Source organism: Myxocyprinus asiaticus, chromosome 6 (assembly GCF_019703515.2).
Source record: "Myxocyprinus asiaticus isolate MX2 ecotype Aquarium Trade chromosome 6, UBuf_Myxa_2, whole genome shotgun sequence".
NCBI lineage: Eukaryota > Metazoa > Chordata > Actinopteri > Cypriniformes > Catostomidae > Myxocyprinus > Myxocyprinus asiaticus.
Window position 1 is genome coordinate 33917762 of NC_059349.1, and position 16676 is coordinate 33934437.

The 16676-nt window shown below is 36.8% G+C and overlaps 2 protein-coding genes across 5 annotated transcripts in view; one reads left to right on the forward strand and one right to left on the reverse strand.

Annotated features, from left to right (window-relative positions):
* Nucleotides 1-16676, forward strand: part of LOC127442139 (uncharacterized) — a 439805-nt gene that overhangs the window by 189930 nt on the left and 233199 nt on the right. The gene's annotated exons all lie outside the window — the stretch shown is intronic.
* On the reverse strand, nucleotides 7344-15017 carry ttc19 (tetratricopeptide repeat domain 19). Of its 4 annotated transcripts, none has more exons than XM_051699982.1 (10): nucleotides 14713-15017; nucleotides 12310-12395; nucleotides 11759-11869; nucleotides 11561-11599; nucleotides 11384-11440; nucleotides 11149-11210; nucleotides 10947-11041; nucleotides 10684-10838; nucleotides 10328-10490; nucleotides 7344-8113 (listed from the first exon to the last, which is right to left on the reverse strand). In XM_051699982.1, the coding sequence occupies exons 1-10, from the start codon at nucleotides 14996-14998 to the stop codon at nucleotides 7947-7949; spliced, it is 1221 nt and encodes a 406-aa protein (XP_051555942.1). In that variant the 5' UTR covers nucleotides 14999-15017; the 3' UTR covers nucleotides 7344-7946. The 4 variants fall into 4 exon arrangements, with proteins under 4 accessions (XP_051555942.1, XP_051555944.1, XP_051555945.1 ...); XM_051699984.1 differs by having other exon boundaries at nucleotides 11759-11897; nucleotides 14713-14763; XM_051699985.1 differs by lacking the exon at nucleotides 14713-15017 and having other exon boundaries at nucleotides 11759-11864.

The following is a 16676-nucleotide window of genomic DNA, read 5'->3' on the forward strand; positions in this document are numbered from 1 at the left end:
GAGGAGATTCTCAGTCAAAGACTGAACTATTCCAGTAGTCCACAACAAGTCTCACCAGACAGGAAAATACAGAACTCACCTGTCACTGAGTGTGAAAGAGGTTTCCAGTTTTCCAAATGCTAAATGTATGTGTTCTGTTAACAATTGGATGATGTAGTCACATTAAGTCAAATATTAGGAGTGAGTGCTATCATTCAGATGGAGAGGGAGGTCTTTGCATCTCATGAAGAATCAGTCAAACTTTTTGCAATCCGTGTTCTCAAAGGGCACTCAAGACTCACTTTATATACTAGAAGCAGTGCATGGTGTGTGCGTGTGATTAATTGGTCAGCTTTTAAATCCCTGGGGAAGAGTGAACAAAGTAGCAGTCACATTACAGATGCACAGCACAAATATTAACCTGCAAACTAACACTACATTGTGCCTCTCAATGTGTGTGCTTGCTGGTGTTTTTATGTGAACTCCTTTAGTTTGATTGCGACTTAGTTTTTAATGTAAATGTGGAATAATGTTATATGTATATGATATAATTATAGTGGTCACTCTTTTTGTCTACAGTATTTGCATCTTAAAGGGATAGTAGATCAAAAACAAATAATTTAAGTAATTATTTACTCACCCTTGTGTCGTTCCAAACCCATATGATTTTCTTCCTTCTATGAAACACAAAAGGAGATGTTTGGCAGAATAAAGACTGATAACCTCATTCACTATCCACTGTCATTGTATGGGAAAGAGCAGAGTCGATATACAGAATTTCTTCACATGTGATCCATTACAGAAAACAAGTCATACAGATTTGAAATGGCTAAAGGGTGGGTAAATGATGACAGGACTTTCATTTTTGGGTGAACTATCCCTTTAATGGCAATATTAAGGCAAATCAGCAAACTATAACATAAACACACAAATCATGCTTGGTAATCAATATTTAGCAGTTGTAGCATTAGCAAGTACTTATTTCAACCACAGATCTTTAAAATGCCTCTGACAAATGAGCAGGCCTTGTAAGTTAAAGGAATACTCTACATTATCCTGTTATTTCCTGTCTGAAATGCTGTCCATTCCCAATATGAAATCATGTGATCTTTTCTCCCCCCAACCCCCCCATCCAAAAAATGGAAATTCTGTCATCATTGATAGAACATGTCATTCCAAAGCCAAATACATTTCTTTCTTTTGTGGAACACAAAAAGAGATGTTAGGCAGAATATTAGGAAATTACAATAATCAACTGTAAATGTTTCATTGTATAGAAAAACAATGCAATTTAAGTAAATTTAAGGCAAACATTCAGCCTAACATCTCTTTTTGTGTTCCATGGAGGATATAATATGGGTTTGGAACAGCATGAGGGTGAGTAAATGATGACAGAACCATTTAAACATTTTGTGTGCACTCTACGCATGATCTATTGCATATGCTGGTAACTAATTGTCACTAGCTTACAAAAAATGCATATGTAGCTCTGCACAAGCAGATACCTTGTAACTACAGAGGTCAATATAGTGACCTTTAGTCAAAAAATGTCAGGGTTCAATACTAGCTTGAGTTACTATCAAAGCTTTAAAGTGATATGCAGTTAGTTCCCTTTCATAATGATCTTGTTCTGCTTAGGTCAGTGACAATTATCACAAAAGAGCAGAATCAAACTTCAAACACAGGTTGAGGAAACACTAAAAAATAAAACTCATTTAATTCAATATTACATAGAGTTGTCAAATGACTGCAATTTATAATGGAATCAAGGTTATTTCTTTTGGTCACATCACTATTACAGATATTTTCTAAGTTTTAAATACACAAGCTCTTCTTTACCAACACAGAATATTCATGTGAAAGCAGATGCTAATATTTAATTATCCTCAAAGGCATCAAATTAGGCCTTACGGATACGCAGAGTATTGATGATGAAAATGCCCACCCTCGTGCAGGTGTTCTGTGGGAACAATAATCTCTGTGTCAGTGTTGTTAATAATTAGGGATGGCTGTCCTGTGACAGAACAGTGTTACGCAAACCTGCCTCACAAATATCGAGACAATTAAAGAATCCTGTTTCAGCATAAATAATGGCTTTTTTGCTCTGAAAGGTGGGGAAAATAAAACATTTGTAAGGAGAACACTATTGTTACAATTATGTCCAGTATAATATCTAATAAGGAAACAAATACAAATTATTATTGCTAGTCTTTGCTTATGCATAAGACAGAATTTCAGTCATTTCTTAATAACTTTGTTTTAGTGAATGTGAGATATACATGATATGCTCTTATCCATTTTTCTCCTCACCTCATTTGATTTAAATTTATATGACCACCAAGATGTGAACTTAAGACCAAAATATGAATATAGTTTTAGTCCCATTTCCAGTTTAAGTGTAACATTTAAAATAGAGAACATACTAATGAATGGCAATCATATTACGGTCATCAGCATATTATCCTATCAGCTTTTCATTATCGATGGCAAACTACAGAGAAATACGTTTTGTTGAAAGACATGGATTGAAAAATACATCTGGAATGTAAGTTGTTCCATAAGAGACAAAAACCTAAATCTAACAAAAGGAGTAGGGCTTTCATAAAAATGAACTCTGGCTTCACATTGCTCATAACACACAGCCAAAAAAGAAAAAGAAAAATGTAATAATAATAATAACTAAGCGTAAAGAGAATCAGAGGGGCCACTGGAAAGATGACCTGGAGAGATTTACTGCTCTTACACGAGCTTTTGCCTGAAGCGTTACACTAATCTGTTTGCCATGGTGCAAGAATTCAATAAGTACAAGACATTATTCTTTTAAACCTTCACTCAGATAGCTTACATAGTTCTGGGCACTTCGTAGCTTGGATTTAGTTCACCAAAAATAAAACAATTTGTCAACATTTACTCATCCTCATATCATTCCAAACTGTATGACTTTTTCTTCCTTGGAACACCGAAGCAGAATGCCCAAGGTGCCCAAGGTGCCCTTTCCCTACAATGAAAGTGATAAGTGATCAAGGCGAGAGTTTCAGTAAATAACTACATTTCAGTCAATTCCTAACACAAAGCTATTGCATTGCTTCAGAAGACCTGGACAATATAAGTGGACAATATCATATAGCTTAAGACTTGCAGTACTAAGCAACAGGATTAAAGGGATAGTTCTTACAAAAATGACAATTCTGTCATCGTTGTTCCAAACCTGTATGACATTCACTGTTTCATGGAATACAAAAGGAGGTGTTAGGAATAATGTTAGTCTCAGTCACTATTTACTTTCATTGCACAAAATGAAAGAGGATGGTGACTGAGGCTAAAATTCAGCTTAACATTTTCTTTTGGGTTGCATGTAAAAGTCTTATAGGTTTGGAACAACATAAGGAGACATTTGGCAGAATATTAGCCTCAGTCACCATTTATTTCATTTCTTATTGTTTACCATACAATAAAAGTGAATGGTGACTGAGGCTAACAAGTCATAATGAATACTTTTATTATGTTTTTATGGTGCTTTTTCTTCTTTTTGAAGCTTTACAGCTTCATTGTATGGATGAAAGCAGCTCAGACATTCTGCTAAACTTTTCCTTTGGTGTTCCACAGACAAAAACAATACTGATTTGGAACAACAAGAAAAGTGAATAAATCATGACAGAATTTTCCTTTTTGGGTGAACTTGTCGTGGCAGATTTCCCAAAACAGCAATCGAAGCACGGTTGAGTCAAAGATTTCTCGGAGGCGCAAAGTTCTAAAAATAGACTTTTATTACAGAGTAACTAAGCCGAGGTGGTCCATGGAGCATATACAATTACACTTCAGGATCATGCATTTTTATACAGTTTCTGTTCCACCTGATCTCTTTGAGTGATGGCCTCTTCATCCAATAAAATCATCTTATGCACCCCTAGTTTCATTATCACCGTCTCCCTTCTAGCTGGTTATCCTGACCCAACTTGCTTCATTGATGGCAAAAGCATGACTATTTTATTTTATATGCATAAAACATACTGTAATCACTTCATATGGTTACATATTTTATATAAACTAACAATCATTACTTTCTGCATTAATTTGATTAATATATTAAATGTTTTTCCTTATTACAATCATTGGTTACACACATTCCTGTAAGATGGGAAATGTGTGCACACCCCCATACATTTGTTTCATCTCGTTTCTAGCAACAATTAACGCACATGTATCCTCTGCCTTTTTCAGGCAGGTACCAGGCAGTGCCTGGCTTTATTCTAATTAAAACATTAGATCATCCCTTTACTATCAATACACACATTTTTGTCTGGGTCATACACAGAAAGGGTCATTCATAGAAAGGCTGTAATTCTCCCTAGAGAAGTTAAGCTGCATTTTTCCATTGATTTGCACTTTGATTATTAAACTGAGTAAATGATAATTAAATCAATAAATGAATGATTAAATATCTAACATATTGAATAACATTCATAATGCAGTTATTCATAGTACATTGATTACACATTGTCATTTTTAGATCAATGCATATTGCATACATATTTATTCAGTTATCAAAAATGGATTAACTGAATGATTAAATAACAAATATTCCATAAACTATACCGTTTAAAGTGAGATTGTAGAAAGATATTGAGCCAAGAACTCAGAGTACACTAATTTGTGTAATGAGCTTCAGAGATTTTCCATTATGCAATAACTTAGACTCAATCATGACTAATTCCATAATAAAATCTACTTACAAATTAATACACATGTTTTATGCATATGTACATGTTGTGAACTACCTACAGAAAGCAAAGATGAATCACAACCTGTAAAAGAGACACAGCGTGAGTCTGAGGACATGAAATCATGTGGTGAGAGGAGATTGAACAGAAACACTAGCACAATGGCAAGCTTAAATAAATTTTCATTTCCCTCCCTTCAGACTTGATGAACTTGCAATTATCCCTCACATGACCGTATGGTTGTGTGAGGCCAGACAGGAAGATGAGTTATTATAATTGCAAACAGGAATAAACAAATGTACTAATAATAAATGCTGATTTGAATATATGCATCTGCCATTTACCATTCAAATAAACTGCAAAACATGTTCATGGAGCATATACAATTACACTTCAGGATCATGCATTTTTATACCATGTCTCTTCCACCTGATCTCTTTGAGTGATGGCCTCTTCATCCAATAAAATCATCTTATGCACCCCTAGTTTCATTATCACCGTCTCCCTTCTAGCTGGTTATCCTGACCCAACTTGCTTCAGTGATGGCAAAAGCATGACTATTTTATTTTATATGCATAAAACATACTGTAATCACTTCATATGGTTACATATTTTATATAAACTAACAATCATTACTTTCTGCATTAATTTGATTAGTATGTTAAATGTTTTTCCTTATTACAATCATTGGTTACACACATTCCTGTAAGATGGGAAATGTGTGCACACCCCCATACATTTGTTTCATCTTGTTTCTAGCACCAATTAACAAACATGTATCCTCTGCCTTTTTCAGGCAGGTACCAGGCAGTGCCTGGCTTTATTCTAATTAAAACATTAGATCATCCCTTTAGTATCAATACACACATTTTTGTCTGGGTCATACACAGAAAGGGTCATTCATAGAAAGGCTGTAATTCTCCCTAGAGAAGTTAAGCTGCATTTTTCCATTGATTTGCACTTTGATTATTAAACTGAGTAAATGATAATTAAATCAATAAATGAATGATTAAATATCTAACATATTGAATAACATTCATAATGCAGTAATTCATAGTACATTGATTACACATTGTCATTTTTAGATCAATGCATATTGCATACATATTTATTCAGTTATCAAAAATGGATTAACTGAATGATTAAATAACAAATATTCCATAAACTATACCGTTTAAAGTGAGATTGTAGAAAGATACTGAGCCAAGAACTCAGAGTACACTAATTTGTGTAATGAGCTTCAGAGATTTTCCATTATGCAATAACTTAGACTCAGTCATGACTAATTCCATAATAAAATCTACTTACAAATTAATACACATGTTTTATGCATATGTACATGTTGTGAACTACCTACAGAAAGCAAAGATGAATCACAACCTGTAAAAGAGACACAGCGTGAGTCTGAGGACATGAAATCATGTGGTGAGAGGAGATTGAACAGAAACACTAGTACAATGGCAAGCTCAAATAAATCTTCATTTTCCTCCCTAATTCTCATTGCATTTTTTGAGAGGGATTTAATTCAAATAAAGCACAAAAGCTCAACAATTGGGAGCCTAAAGACACTGCACTGCATCACTGCTCACAACGTTCATTTCTGTGCCAGTATAGACCCTTTGTCCTTCCTTACGCCCCCCAAAGACAGCTATGTGATTTACAGTAAGTTTGGTATGAAAATATGAGCTGCCCTTATCTGACGAGCCACACTCTGAGATCCTTAATTACTAGTTGAGCCTGGTTGATCTCCTACATTCATATACACATACACACTGTATCTCTTACCACCCAAGCATACGACAGTAACACACTCAGAGCACCGAGCTCCAATGCATCGCTTGTCCATTATTAGGACTGCACTGGCCGTTCCCACTATTTATAATTGCGTTTAAATTTTCATCTCTGGATTCCGACTAATAGATCGGGAACATCATGACATAGCAGCTCTTCTAAAAGCACTTTCTGAAAACATCTCTTAATGACGCTAATGGGGACAGAACTGAGAAGACAGAGCTAATGATTTAAATCTTTTTGGATGTTTTTGCACTTAAGTGTGAGAATATTTAACTCTTTTATAGCGAAAAGGAGCATCTTCACAGAATCTGACCAACTCTTGACTAATGGTTTGAAGAGTGCAAAAGATCCAAGGCCAGTTATTAAGTAACTACGTTAATCTAATTTTTCTTTAAATGTACGCACTAAAAATAGCAGGGAAAATTCTAGAAAATGACCTGCTTGCAACACTTGAACATTTTGAACAATAAATGACAGCTTTTTTTTTTTTTTTAGGGAAGTGCGGTAATAGAAATGATTGCAACTTGATATAGAAAGGTTTGAGCCCCGAATTTTAGACATTATCTTACGTGAGCACTTGACTCAGTCCTGTTAATGCCTTTGGATAAATCATGCTTTATGGCTAATTTGTTAGTTGCTCAATAGCGTCTGATTACATTTTTGTAGTTAATTTTATTTTGGGTTTTGAAAACTTTTTTTTTTTTTTTAACTTGTTTCCTTGTATTTAGGCCAACTAAACATACACCGACCTCTACAGGGCACTGACAATGCTATCAGGATTAGCAGATATGAAAACCAACTCTTCCACTTTAACCTGAGGAGAATTAATATAGACTCCAGTCCACCTGCTTGTTTTAGGTAATCTTTATGGTATATTGACCAATTCAATTCAACACAACACAAATTGTTTCGTTCACAGGTTTATCAAATCACTTTTTACATCAAACACATAACGCAACAGGTTGGTTTAAAGTACGATTTTTACATGAAAATGTTCCACTGCACAAAATATCAAGAGACCAATGATGAGCTGCCCTCAGGTACAGAACATTTCTCAGTCATCGGTCCTCATTATCTTCCCTGATTCTGTTTTACAGAGGAACCACTTACATCCACTTAAATAAATAAGTAAATTTAAGAGCAAGACTACAAAACAAGTCTGACGGCAGGTAAGGCATAAAAGGGGCACCAGACATTGTATGTTGTGTACTGTTGTATGTGGGCACACTAGAGTGGAAAACATGTGAAATGACAACCAGTGAATAGTAAGGTCCAAAGAATGCCATTCTTCCACATGCATGACCAATCTGTTCTAACGTTAAGTTCTATGGAAGTATATAATACTTCCAAACTTGGAGGTGTGTGTGTGTGTGTGTGTGTGTGTGTGTGTGTGTGTGTGTGTGTGTGTGTGTGTGTGTGTGTGTGTATATATATACAGGCATTGTGTTTGGATCATTTCTTAAGCTCCTGTTCCTCAGTATTGCTCTTGGTTTGCCCATCTTTCCTGTTGGCCAGCTCTTTCAGCCCCTCCTGAAGCTGCTCAACGGCCTCTCCATCTCCAGCTGCTTGTGCCAGGGCCAAAGCTTCCTGATACAGTTTACCAGACTCCTCAAACTCTCCTAGTCAACACAGGGCAGAACAAACAAGAACGACACGTCAGTGCATCCCTAAGAATCATTAACAATACCTGATGTGTATATTTTGTATATGCTTCTAGAACAAACAAACGCACTAGACATGTGGCCTGTCAGGTAGTTTAAGGTGGTTTTCATACTGGGCACGTTTGCTGCAATCTGAATTAGAGTGTGATTATTCCTGGCGCCCCCCGCAGCGATGGTCTGGTTTCAGACTCTTTCAGATTCTGTCGACTCCCAGCATTTCCCGTCATCAACTTGCATCACAAACATGCACATGATAGCGAACACAACGCGGTCTCTCTATTTGTGCGTTTTTTTATTCATTTGGTGTCATTATTCACACTAGAGTGAATGACACTTGTGCCTCTGTGCATTGCCTGCTATAATTTAGCAGATATGCATGTGCAGGAGAATTAGACTACATATGATGCTCGGAATCGTTCTTTTTTTAGATGACAGCTGGTTGAGAGCAATGTATTTGCAGCGCTGCTTATGTTCCCCTGCCATTCATGGTGCATGTGTTTTTGTGCAACTGATAATGTTGTCATGCTTAAATCAGCAAAAATGCACACGCAAGCTATTTTACTTCCTGAACAAGTGTGGACCAGAGTACAGGTTGCTTTCTTACTCATGCATCTGTACCACAGTTCCATTGCAACCAAGCTCAGACCACCTCCTAAAGGCAGTCTCGGGTTCAATACCAAGGTCTGCTCCCCGGTCCGCAAAACAGCTTTCATATTACCAATTTTTCATGTGATCCGTGCTTCGTTTGGGACCAAACTGCCAGTGTGAAAGCCCCCAAAATGACAGACTACTTCTCCCTCCTTGCTGGGCTACTATCAAAAATGTGGCTGGTAAATTTGACTTTAAAATCTGGGAATTATCTGGTATCATCTAGAAATCAAACCCAGCTAGTAACGATGAACTCTCCAGGCTCATTCAAACTAAGCCACCAGAAAGACCTCTTGAAGACTCCAATTTCAAAATAAATACTACCAAAACCCTGTGCTAATTTTTTGACTGGTATTTTAAGACTCTTGGCCTCATTAGTTTTAGAGGTAAACAGATATATCGGTTTTACCAATTAATCTGTGTCAATAGTTGTATTTTGGAACACTTGACCTCATTTTAGTTTTAGAGGTAACCCGATATATTGGTTTTACCAATTAATCTGTGTCAATAGTTGTATTTTGGAACACTTGACCTCGTATTAGTTTTAGAGGTAACCCGATATATTGCTTTTACCAATTAATCAGTGCCCATAGTTGCTTTTTGGAACTATCGGTTATCTGCAAATATTTAGGTCGATAGTTGCCGATATTTTCTTTATTTATTCCACTGTGTTTCACTTTGGCCTGCGCTGGAGGAGTCTACCATTAGAACAGCTTGATTGTACAGTAACAGCGGCCTCTAGAGGTACAATAAAAACAATCATGTGAGCATTTGCTGTATCTAAATCTTTCATCATTGACAATATTCATCCATATTTTTATCCTCATTTCAATGCATATTTTGTTATTTGATTAGATAAGTGTTCTAATTGAATAGAGGGCATGCAAAGAAAAATGCAATTAGATGGAAATGTGTCCCTTGCACACAAACATAGTGTCCCCAACTTCATAACTTGTAAATAATAATACATCTTATTCCTTATTAAACCACACACACACACACACACACATCTGGTGAATATATAGACTATAAACAGCTTAATTATAGATCATTGTCACTTCAAAATAATGGGGGGGGGTTATTGGGATTTTGATTGAACAAACTGCATTTTGGATTTTATTAACTTTGGACTCTTCAGCCTCTATGTCTGTGTCCATCATAGTAACAAACGAAGAATATGTTCTATAATTTCATTTTATAAATCGATTTTAAAAACTATTGTCCAATTAATCAGTTATCGGCCTTTTCCACCACCTTAGATATCAATATCGATATCCATAGATAAAATCCATTATCGGTTGACCTCTACTTAGTTTAGCAGCATAAATATGGAATAATCATTGCATTTGTTTGCTCTAGGCTTCTCCTTGGCATCTGAAGCTTAGCTTGGCAAGCATTGTATATTCTCAGTTACCTGTCCTAGTAATTGGCATTAATGTGATTTGTGCACTTTGTTGGTAAACAAGGCCTGTAAAAATCCCAACTGTAAATGTATAAAAACGTAAATTAGTGGTGCGGTTAAACCTTTGTGCATCAGAATTCCTGCCATATTTCCTAACAGCACATGCTGATCAGGATGACCCGCTGCCCGTCCAAGCTCAACAGCCCTCTTCAAGTGAGCCAGCGCCTCGTCATGCTTCCCTTGCAGGTCCAACACAGTCGCCAGGTCACTCATAAGAACCAGGGTCTGAAAAATAATACATTGGATACAATGTAATTTTAATTCATTTATTACATTCATTAATGAATGTGGCTACCAAACCCAAAGGGCGAACAGATGACTTGGAAGACTTAATGAATAATAATGTGTAAAATACCTGTATCAGTATGTTTATATTCAGAAAACAGAATGTCATTTCAAAGGAAACAAAGCTCAGTACCTGTGGGTGGGTCTCTCCTTGCTCCTCCAGACAGATCTGCAGGGCATTCCGGTAATCCCTGCAGGCCCCTGTGAAACGACGATTAGCTGCCAAATAACGAGCCCTTGCATCCAGACTAAGACCCAGCAGCAACCTGGTGTCTTTACGCTTCTCATCTAGTCAGAAAAGCCACAAACACCGATACTATAAATATAATGTACTTCAATTTGGCCATTAAAAAGTGCACTAGTTTGAGAGAAGAGTACTGTTTGTTGCTATGATACCTGACAGGCTTTCTGGTGGAAGGTCCTTGTCTTTCTCAATCTTGGTCTCTAAAGACTCTGTGCAGAACTGGAAGCCATGCTCCGCCAACTCGTTCCTGGAAGTGAACAGTACGAGTTAATGAACACTGGAGAGGTCAACAGGTCAACTGACTCAGTGTTTTTCTCCCCTACTTCACTCTTTCAGTTGAGGACCAGAACTGACTTGTTTTGAGATGCGTATATGCTGGCCAGCTTCAGCGACATTTCAATCACTGCATTGTCATCCTTTTCAGACAAAACAGGTAAAGAGAGTTAAAGAGGAAACAAAACAGACAGAGGCTGAGTACATTTCTCACTGTTTTGTGGGGTCTATCAGATTCAATCATTGTTTAAAAAAAAGAGGGAATCAATAAAAACATCACACAGAATGGTATACAAATGCAAAAAATTCTTTCTACCTGTGGCGTTCCTCCAGACAACATGAAACTCATGGCTGCTTTGAAAAGTTTCTCAGCCTGCAACAGAGGACAAGAATAAGAGTCACATGCTCACATTTATTCCAGATTTAAAAACTAAAGTAGAGTAGTGAGTCAGTGGAGTAGGGCAGAGGGAAGAGCACCCTCACCCTTACTCACATTATCCAGCTGACCTTGAACAAAGGCAAGATTCGCCATCTGTGGAGAAACGTTCAACTAATTTTACATTTCCCAATGTTCACTGCCCAATATGTATTAATGTGGCTTTATTCATAATTTCTTTGGTAAGAAGATCTCCAAACAAATCAGAATTGGGCTGCACTGAAAATGAGGACAATGTATGGGAAAAAGACATACCAGGCTGTATGTGTATATGATGGCATCATTATTGTGCATCTGATGTGCCAGTCGAACAGCTTTGTGTAAAAAAACATTGGCTGCGTCCAGTTCCCCAATCATCATGCTGTACTGTGAAGGAAGTCGAGTAACCTTCAGGCTTTATTAAAATCAACACCGAACATAATTTAACCACGTGTTCACGCATTTTAGTGCAGACTTAAATATCCATCAAAAATATTCTGAAACAACGCCATTACATTTAAAATTGTTAATTTTAGAAAATAGATGTGTATGACTTTCTTCTGTTGAACACAAAGAAAAATAATCGCAACTTTGTAGGTCCATACAATGCAAGTGAATGGTGGCCAGAACTTTTAAGGTCCAAAGATATTCTTCTGAAAATGTTTATGTTTGGCAGAACAAATTCATACATATCTGGGATGGCATGAGGGTGAGTAAATGGTGAGAGAATCTTTATTTCTGGGTGAAATATCCCTTTAAGGAAGAACATATACAATACAAACTGTATTGCTGTTACTAAAGAGAACTCAGTAAACATCACAGTATACCTTGGCTTTCTTCAGGAGCAGAATAAGCTCATCTTCAAGCTTTTGTTCCTCAGTCCTCTCATCAGAGCTTCCAAAAAGTGAAAAAGCTGAAGCAAATATCAGAGTTAGTTCAAACAACATTTAGATAATTTTACAAATTAGGCATTTTAATCATTATACAGAGCTCAGCCCTGGTCGAGATAATCATGTGAAACACTGTTATGAGGGTCATTCTTACAATTTGGTGCATTTTCGGCTTTGAAAAGTATGTTTATGTTTTATGTTTAAAGAGCCATTTAAAAAAAAATAAATAAATACAGTGGGAAGAAAAGTATGTAAACCCCTTGGAATTAGCTTGTTTTCTGCATTAATTGGTCATAAAATGTGATCTTATGTTTATCAGTCACAAGTATGCTTGTAAAATGTGCTTAAGCTAACACACAAACAATTATAATCTTCCATGTCTTTATTGAACACACCCCATTAAACATTCACGTGCTGTGTAAAAAGTGAACGCTTTGATTTAATAACTGGTCGATCCTCCTTTGGCAGCAATTAGGAGCATCCTCCTAATCACCCAACTTGTACTGAGCTTCAGCTGGCACATAGCCACCCTGACATTATCCTGTAGGATATCTTCATAAACTTAGGAATTCATTTTTCCCTCGATGAGGGCAAGCGGTCCAGGCCACAAAGCAGCCCCCAATCATGATGCTCCCTTCACCATAGGGATGTTTTCATGTTGGTATGCAGGGCCCTTTTTATGCCATAAATAATGCTGTGTGTTCTTCCCAAACAATTCAACAAAACATTTTCCTAGTAGCGCTGTGGAGTGTCAAGCTTTGGCAAACTTCAGGTGTGCAGCAATGATTTTGTTGGAAAGCAGCAGCTTCCTTCATGGTGTGCTGCCATGGACACCATTCCTGTTTAATGTTTTCCTTTTAATAGACTCATGAACAGAGATGTTAACCAGTTCCAATAATTACTAAAGTCTTTAGCTGTCACTCTAGGTTTTTTTTTTTAACCTAATTGAGCATTCAGTGTGCCCTTTGTATCATCTTGGCTGGACGGCCACTTCTAGGGAGAGTAGCCACAGTACTGTTGACAGATAACTAAGCTCTTCGAGATAACTTTGTAACCCTTTCCAGCTTTATGCAAAGCAACATTTCTTGATTGTAGGTCTTCTGAGATCTCTTTTTTGCAAGGTATGGTTCACATCAGCAGATGCTTCTTGTTAATAGCGAACTCAAAATGTTTGAGTGCTTTTTATAAGTCAAAGCCACTCTAACCCACACCTCCAATCTAGTTTCATTAATTGGATGCCAGGTTTGCCAACTCCTGACACTAATTAGCTTTTGTTGATGTCATTAGCCTAGGGGTTCACATACTTTTCAATCTACACTGTGAATGTTTGAAACGTGTATTCAACATGTGCAAGAATTATAAAATAATTTGTGTTATTAGCTAAAACAGACTGTGTTTGTTCATTATTGTAACTTAGATGAAGATTAAACCAGCTTTTAAGACAAATTTATACATAAATGCAGGTAATTCCAAAGGGTTCACATACTTTTTCTTGCCACTGTACAAGTCAAATCGTTCAAGCTAAATGACTTCTAAATTCAGGTGTCCATTCCATTAAATGGGCAGGGTCAGACTGGAAAATAACAAGGTGGAAATTCGGTGGGTAAAACTAAGAAGCCACTTTGTGGTCTGTGAATGATATCTAGCGGACATATTTGTAATCTCATAGTGATGATTTTATTTCTGTTAACATAAATATTTTGACATTTTAAATTACATACATTTTACCTATATATTCCCATAACAGAGTGGTCATGTTATACTTGACCAAATATGACTAACATCACAAAATAAAGGAAAACATAAGGCAATAGAACAACGCACTTCAAATAATTCCAACATTATTTTGTGACGTCTTTTCATAATACAGATTCGATTTAAGTTCACAGTATCATGACAGTGGATAAGTCACGGGAACATTTACACATTTAGAATAAATTAATACATGTTAGTGATGGAATGTGATACTAAACACTAGAAATCCGATGATTTAACAATTATTTTTTTGGTCAAAAATGTCTGACGTGCAAGCTTTGGGGACATGGGGAAATTACACAGATAAATAAAAATAATTTCAATTATTTAAAATGTGAGTTTTAGGCCCTTAGTTCTGAAAATTAAGAAGTCTTTATTCAACAAGCCTATTAAAATCGTAATGGTTTGAAATTAAACATGATAAATACATATCTTGTACTGAGAGGGACCGAATTAAACAGAAATGACCCATGACAGTGCGGGTCACGCATGCGTCATGTGTCAAATCTTCCCCTTAATGCTGATGCTACACATTTTCCTTACTGATTCACAAGCAATCTGAAAGTCAAAGAATGCAATGCTCACCAATGGCACCCCATGCTGCGAAACTCCACTTGCTAAATGCAGCTGCGTTTGTGTGACGGTTCCCACCGACGCCTGGGGCATTAACGCCGCAGTGCCATGACCTTCTTCTGTGCCAGCTGCTTTGAAAGCGGCTCGATGGCATAAACAAGCTAGTCGGCTGCTGCAGCGCTTTGATTCTTGCAAAAGATAAACTGGACACAGATACATTTCTCGCACAGTCGCTCACACAATGCTTCATGCGAGATATCTGTGCAGAGATCTGTCGACAGTATGAGTTCAGCGCCATATTTCTGTGATTATGCAATGACGTCGCCAGTTGTGGTCACGTGACCAAGCCGGTTGCTTCCTGTCATTTTAGATAAACTTTCAGCACTTTCTATGACGCTCCAAATGATTCTGCACTACATATATTTGGGACTGTCTATTTGTACAAATATTCTGGAAAGACTTCTGTAAATACATTAATGAACATTCGTTTGTGAATATTTCATTTTTTTTTTTTTATTGATGTATGGTTTGAGTTTTATAAATTTAGTAATTCAAAAGAGAATAAAATAAAGTTATTATTTAACTTGCTAAATTTCATATTAACCAGAGCAAGTGTACAATTTATGTCAGGGCCGTTTCTGAACATATGGGGACCCTAAGCGAATTCCTATTTGGAGGTCCACCCAAGAATGACAACACAATACAGTCTTCAGCAAATTTGAATACATTAACTTAACACTGGAATATACGGATTACGCAAAACACTTTTTTCTTTTCTTTTTTTCCTCTTTTTTTTTTTTTTACAATAAATTAACAGAAAATTTACAATAAATAATTATATTATATATATATATATATATAAAAATTAAATAAATTAAAACACACACACACACACACACACAAACGACCTTGCTTTGTAGGGCCCCCTGGTGGCTTTGGGGCCCTAAGTGGCTGCTTATACCGCTAATAGCTAGAAACGACCCTGATTTATGCCAATATCTCATAGGCTCAGAGGTTCACCAAAATTGGACAGTTAAAGACTGGAAAAACAGCCTGGTCTGATGAATCTCGATTTCTGCTGAGGTACACAGATGGTAGGCCCTCTGCAGCCTAAGCTTTCTGTTCTTGTCTGACAGAAGTGGAACCCAACATGGTCTTCTGCTGTTGTAACACATCTGCCTCAAGGTTCGACGTGTTGTGCATTCTGAGATGATAGTCTTCTCACCAAAATTGTACAGAGCGGTTATCTGAGTTACCGTAGACTTTGTCAGCTCGAACCAGTCTGACCATTCTCCGTTGACCTCTTTCATCAACAAGGCGTTTCCGTCCACAGAACTGCCGCTCACTGGATGTTTTTTGTTTTTGGCACCATTCAGAGTAAACTCTAGAGACTGTTGTGCGTGAAAATCCCAGGAGATCAGCAGGTTCAAAAATACTCAAACCAGCCTGTCTGGCACCAAAAATCATGCCATGCTCAAAATCACATTTTTTCCCATTCTGATGGCTGATGTGAACATTAACTGAAGCCCCCTGACTTGTATCTTCATGATTTTATGCATTGCACTGCTGCCACACGACCGGCTGATTAGATAATTGCATTAATAAGTAGGTGTATAGGTGTACTTAATAAAGTGGTCGATGTGTGTATGTCCTTAATGATTGAATTAAATTCATAAATTGAGACACCTAGTTTTGATTTACTGTTCTGTTTATTCATTTTACTAAAGCACAGATGAGGTTACAAAACAACACAATATCCCATTATTACCCACTGGCCACCATATGTTTTTATTAATGGGACAAAGTAGTACAATGCTTTGTAGTAATTTTTTTTCTGTTCTAGGTTAGTACACAGTGGCTGACACTATGTAAGTGTCCCTTTACCACAGATCATGCAGTAATTATAGGTTAAACGTATTAATTTTGTAGACACAAAAGTGCACAGAGAGAGAGAGAGCAAAGGCATAGGGTGATCC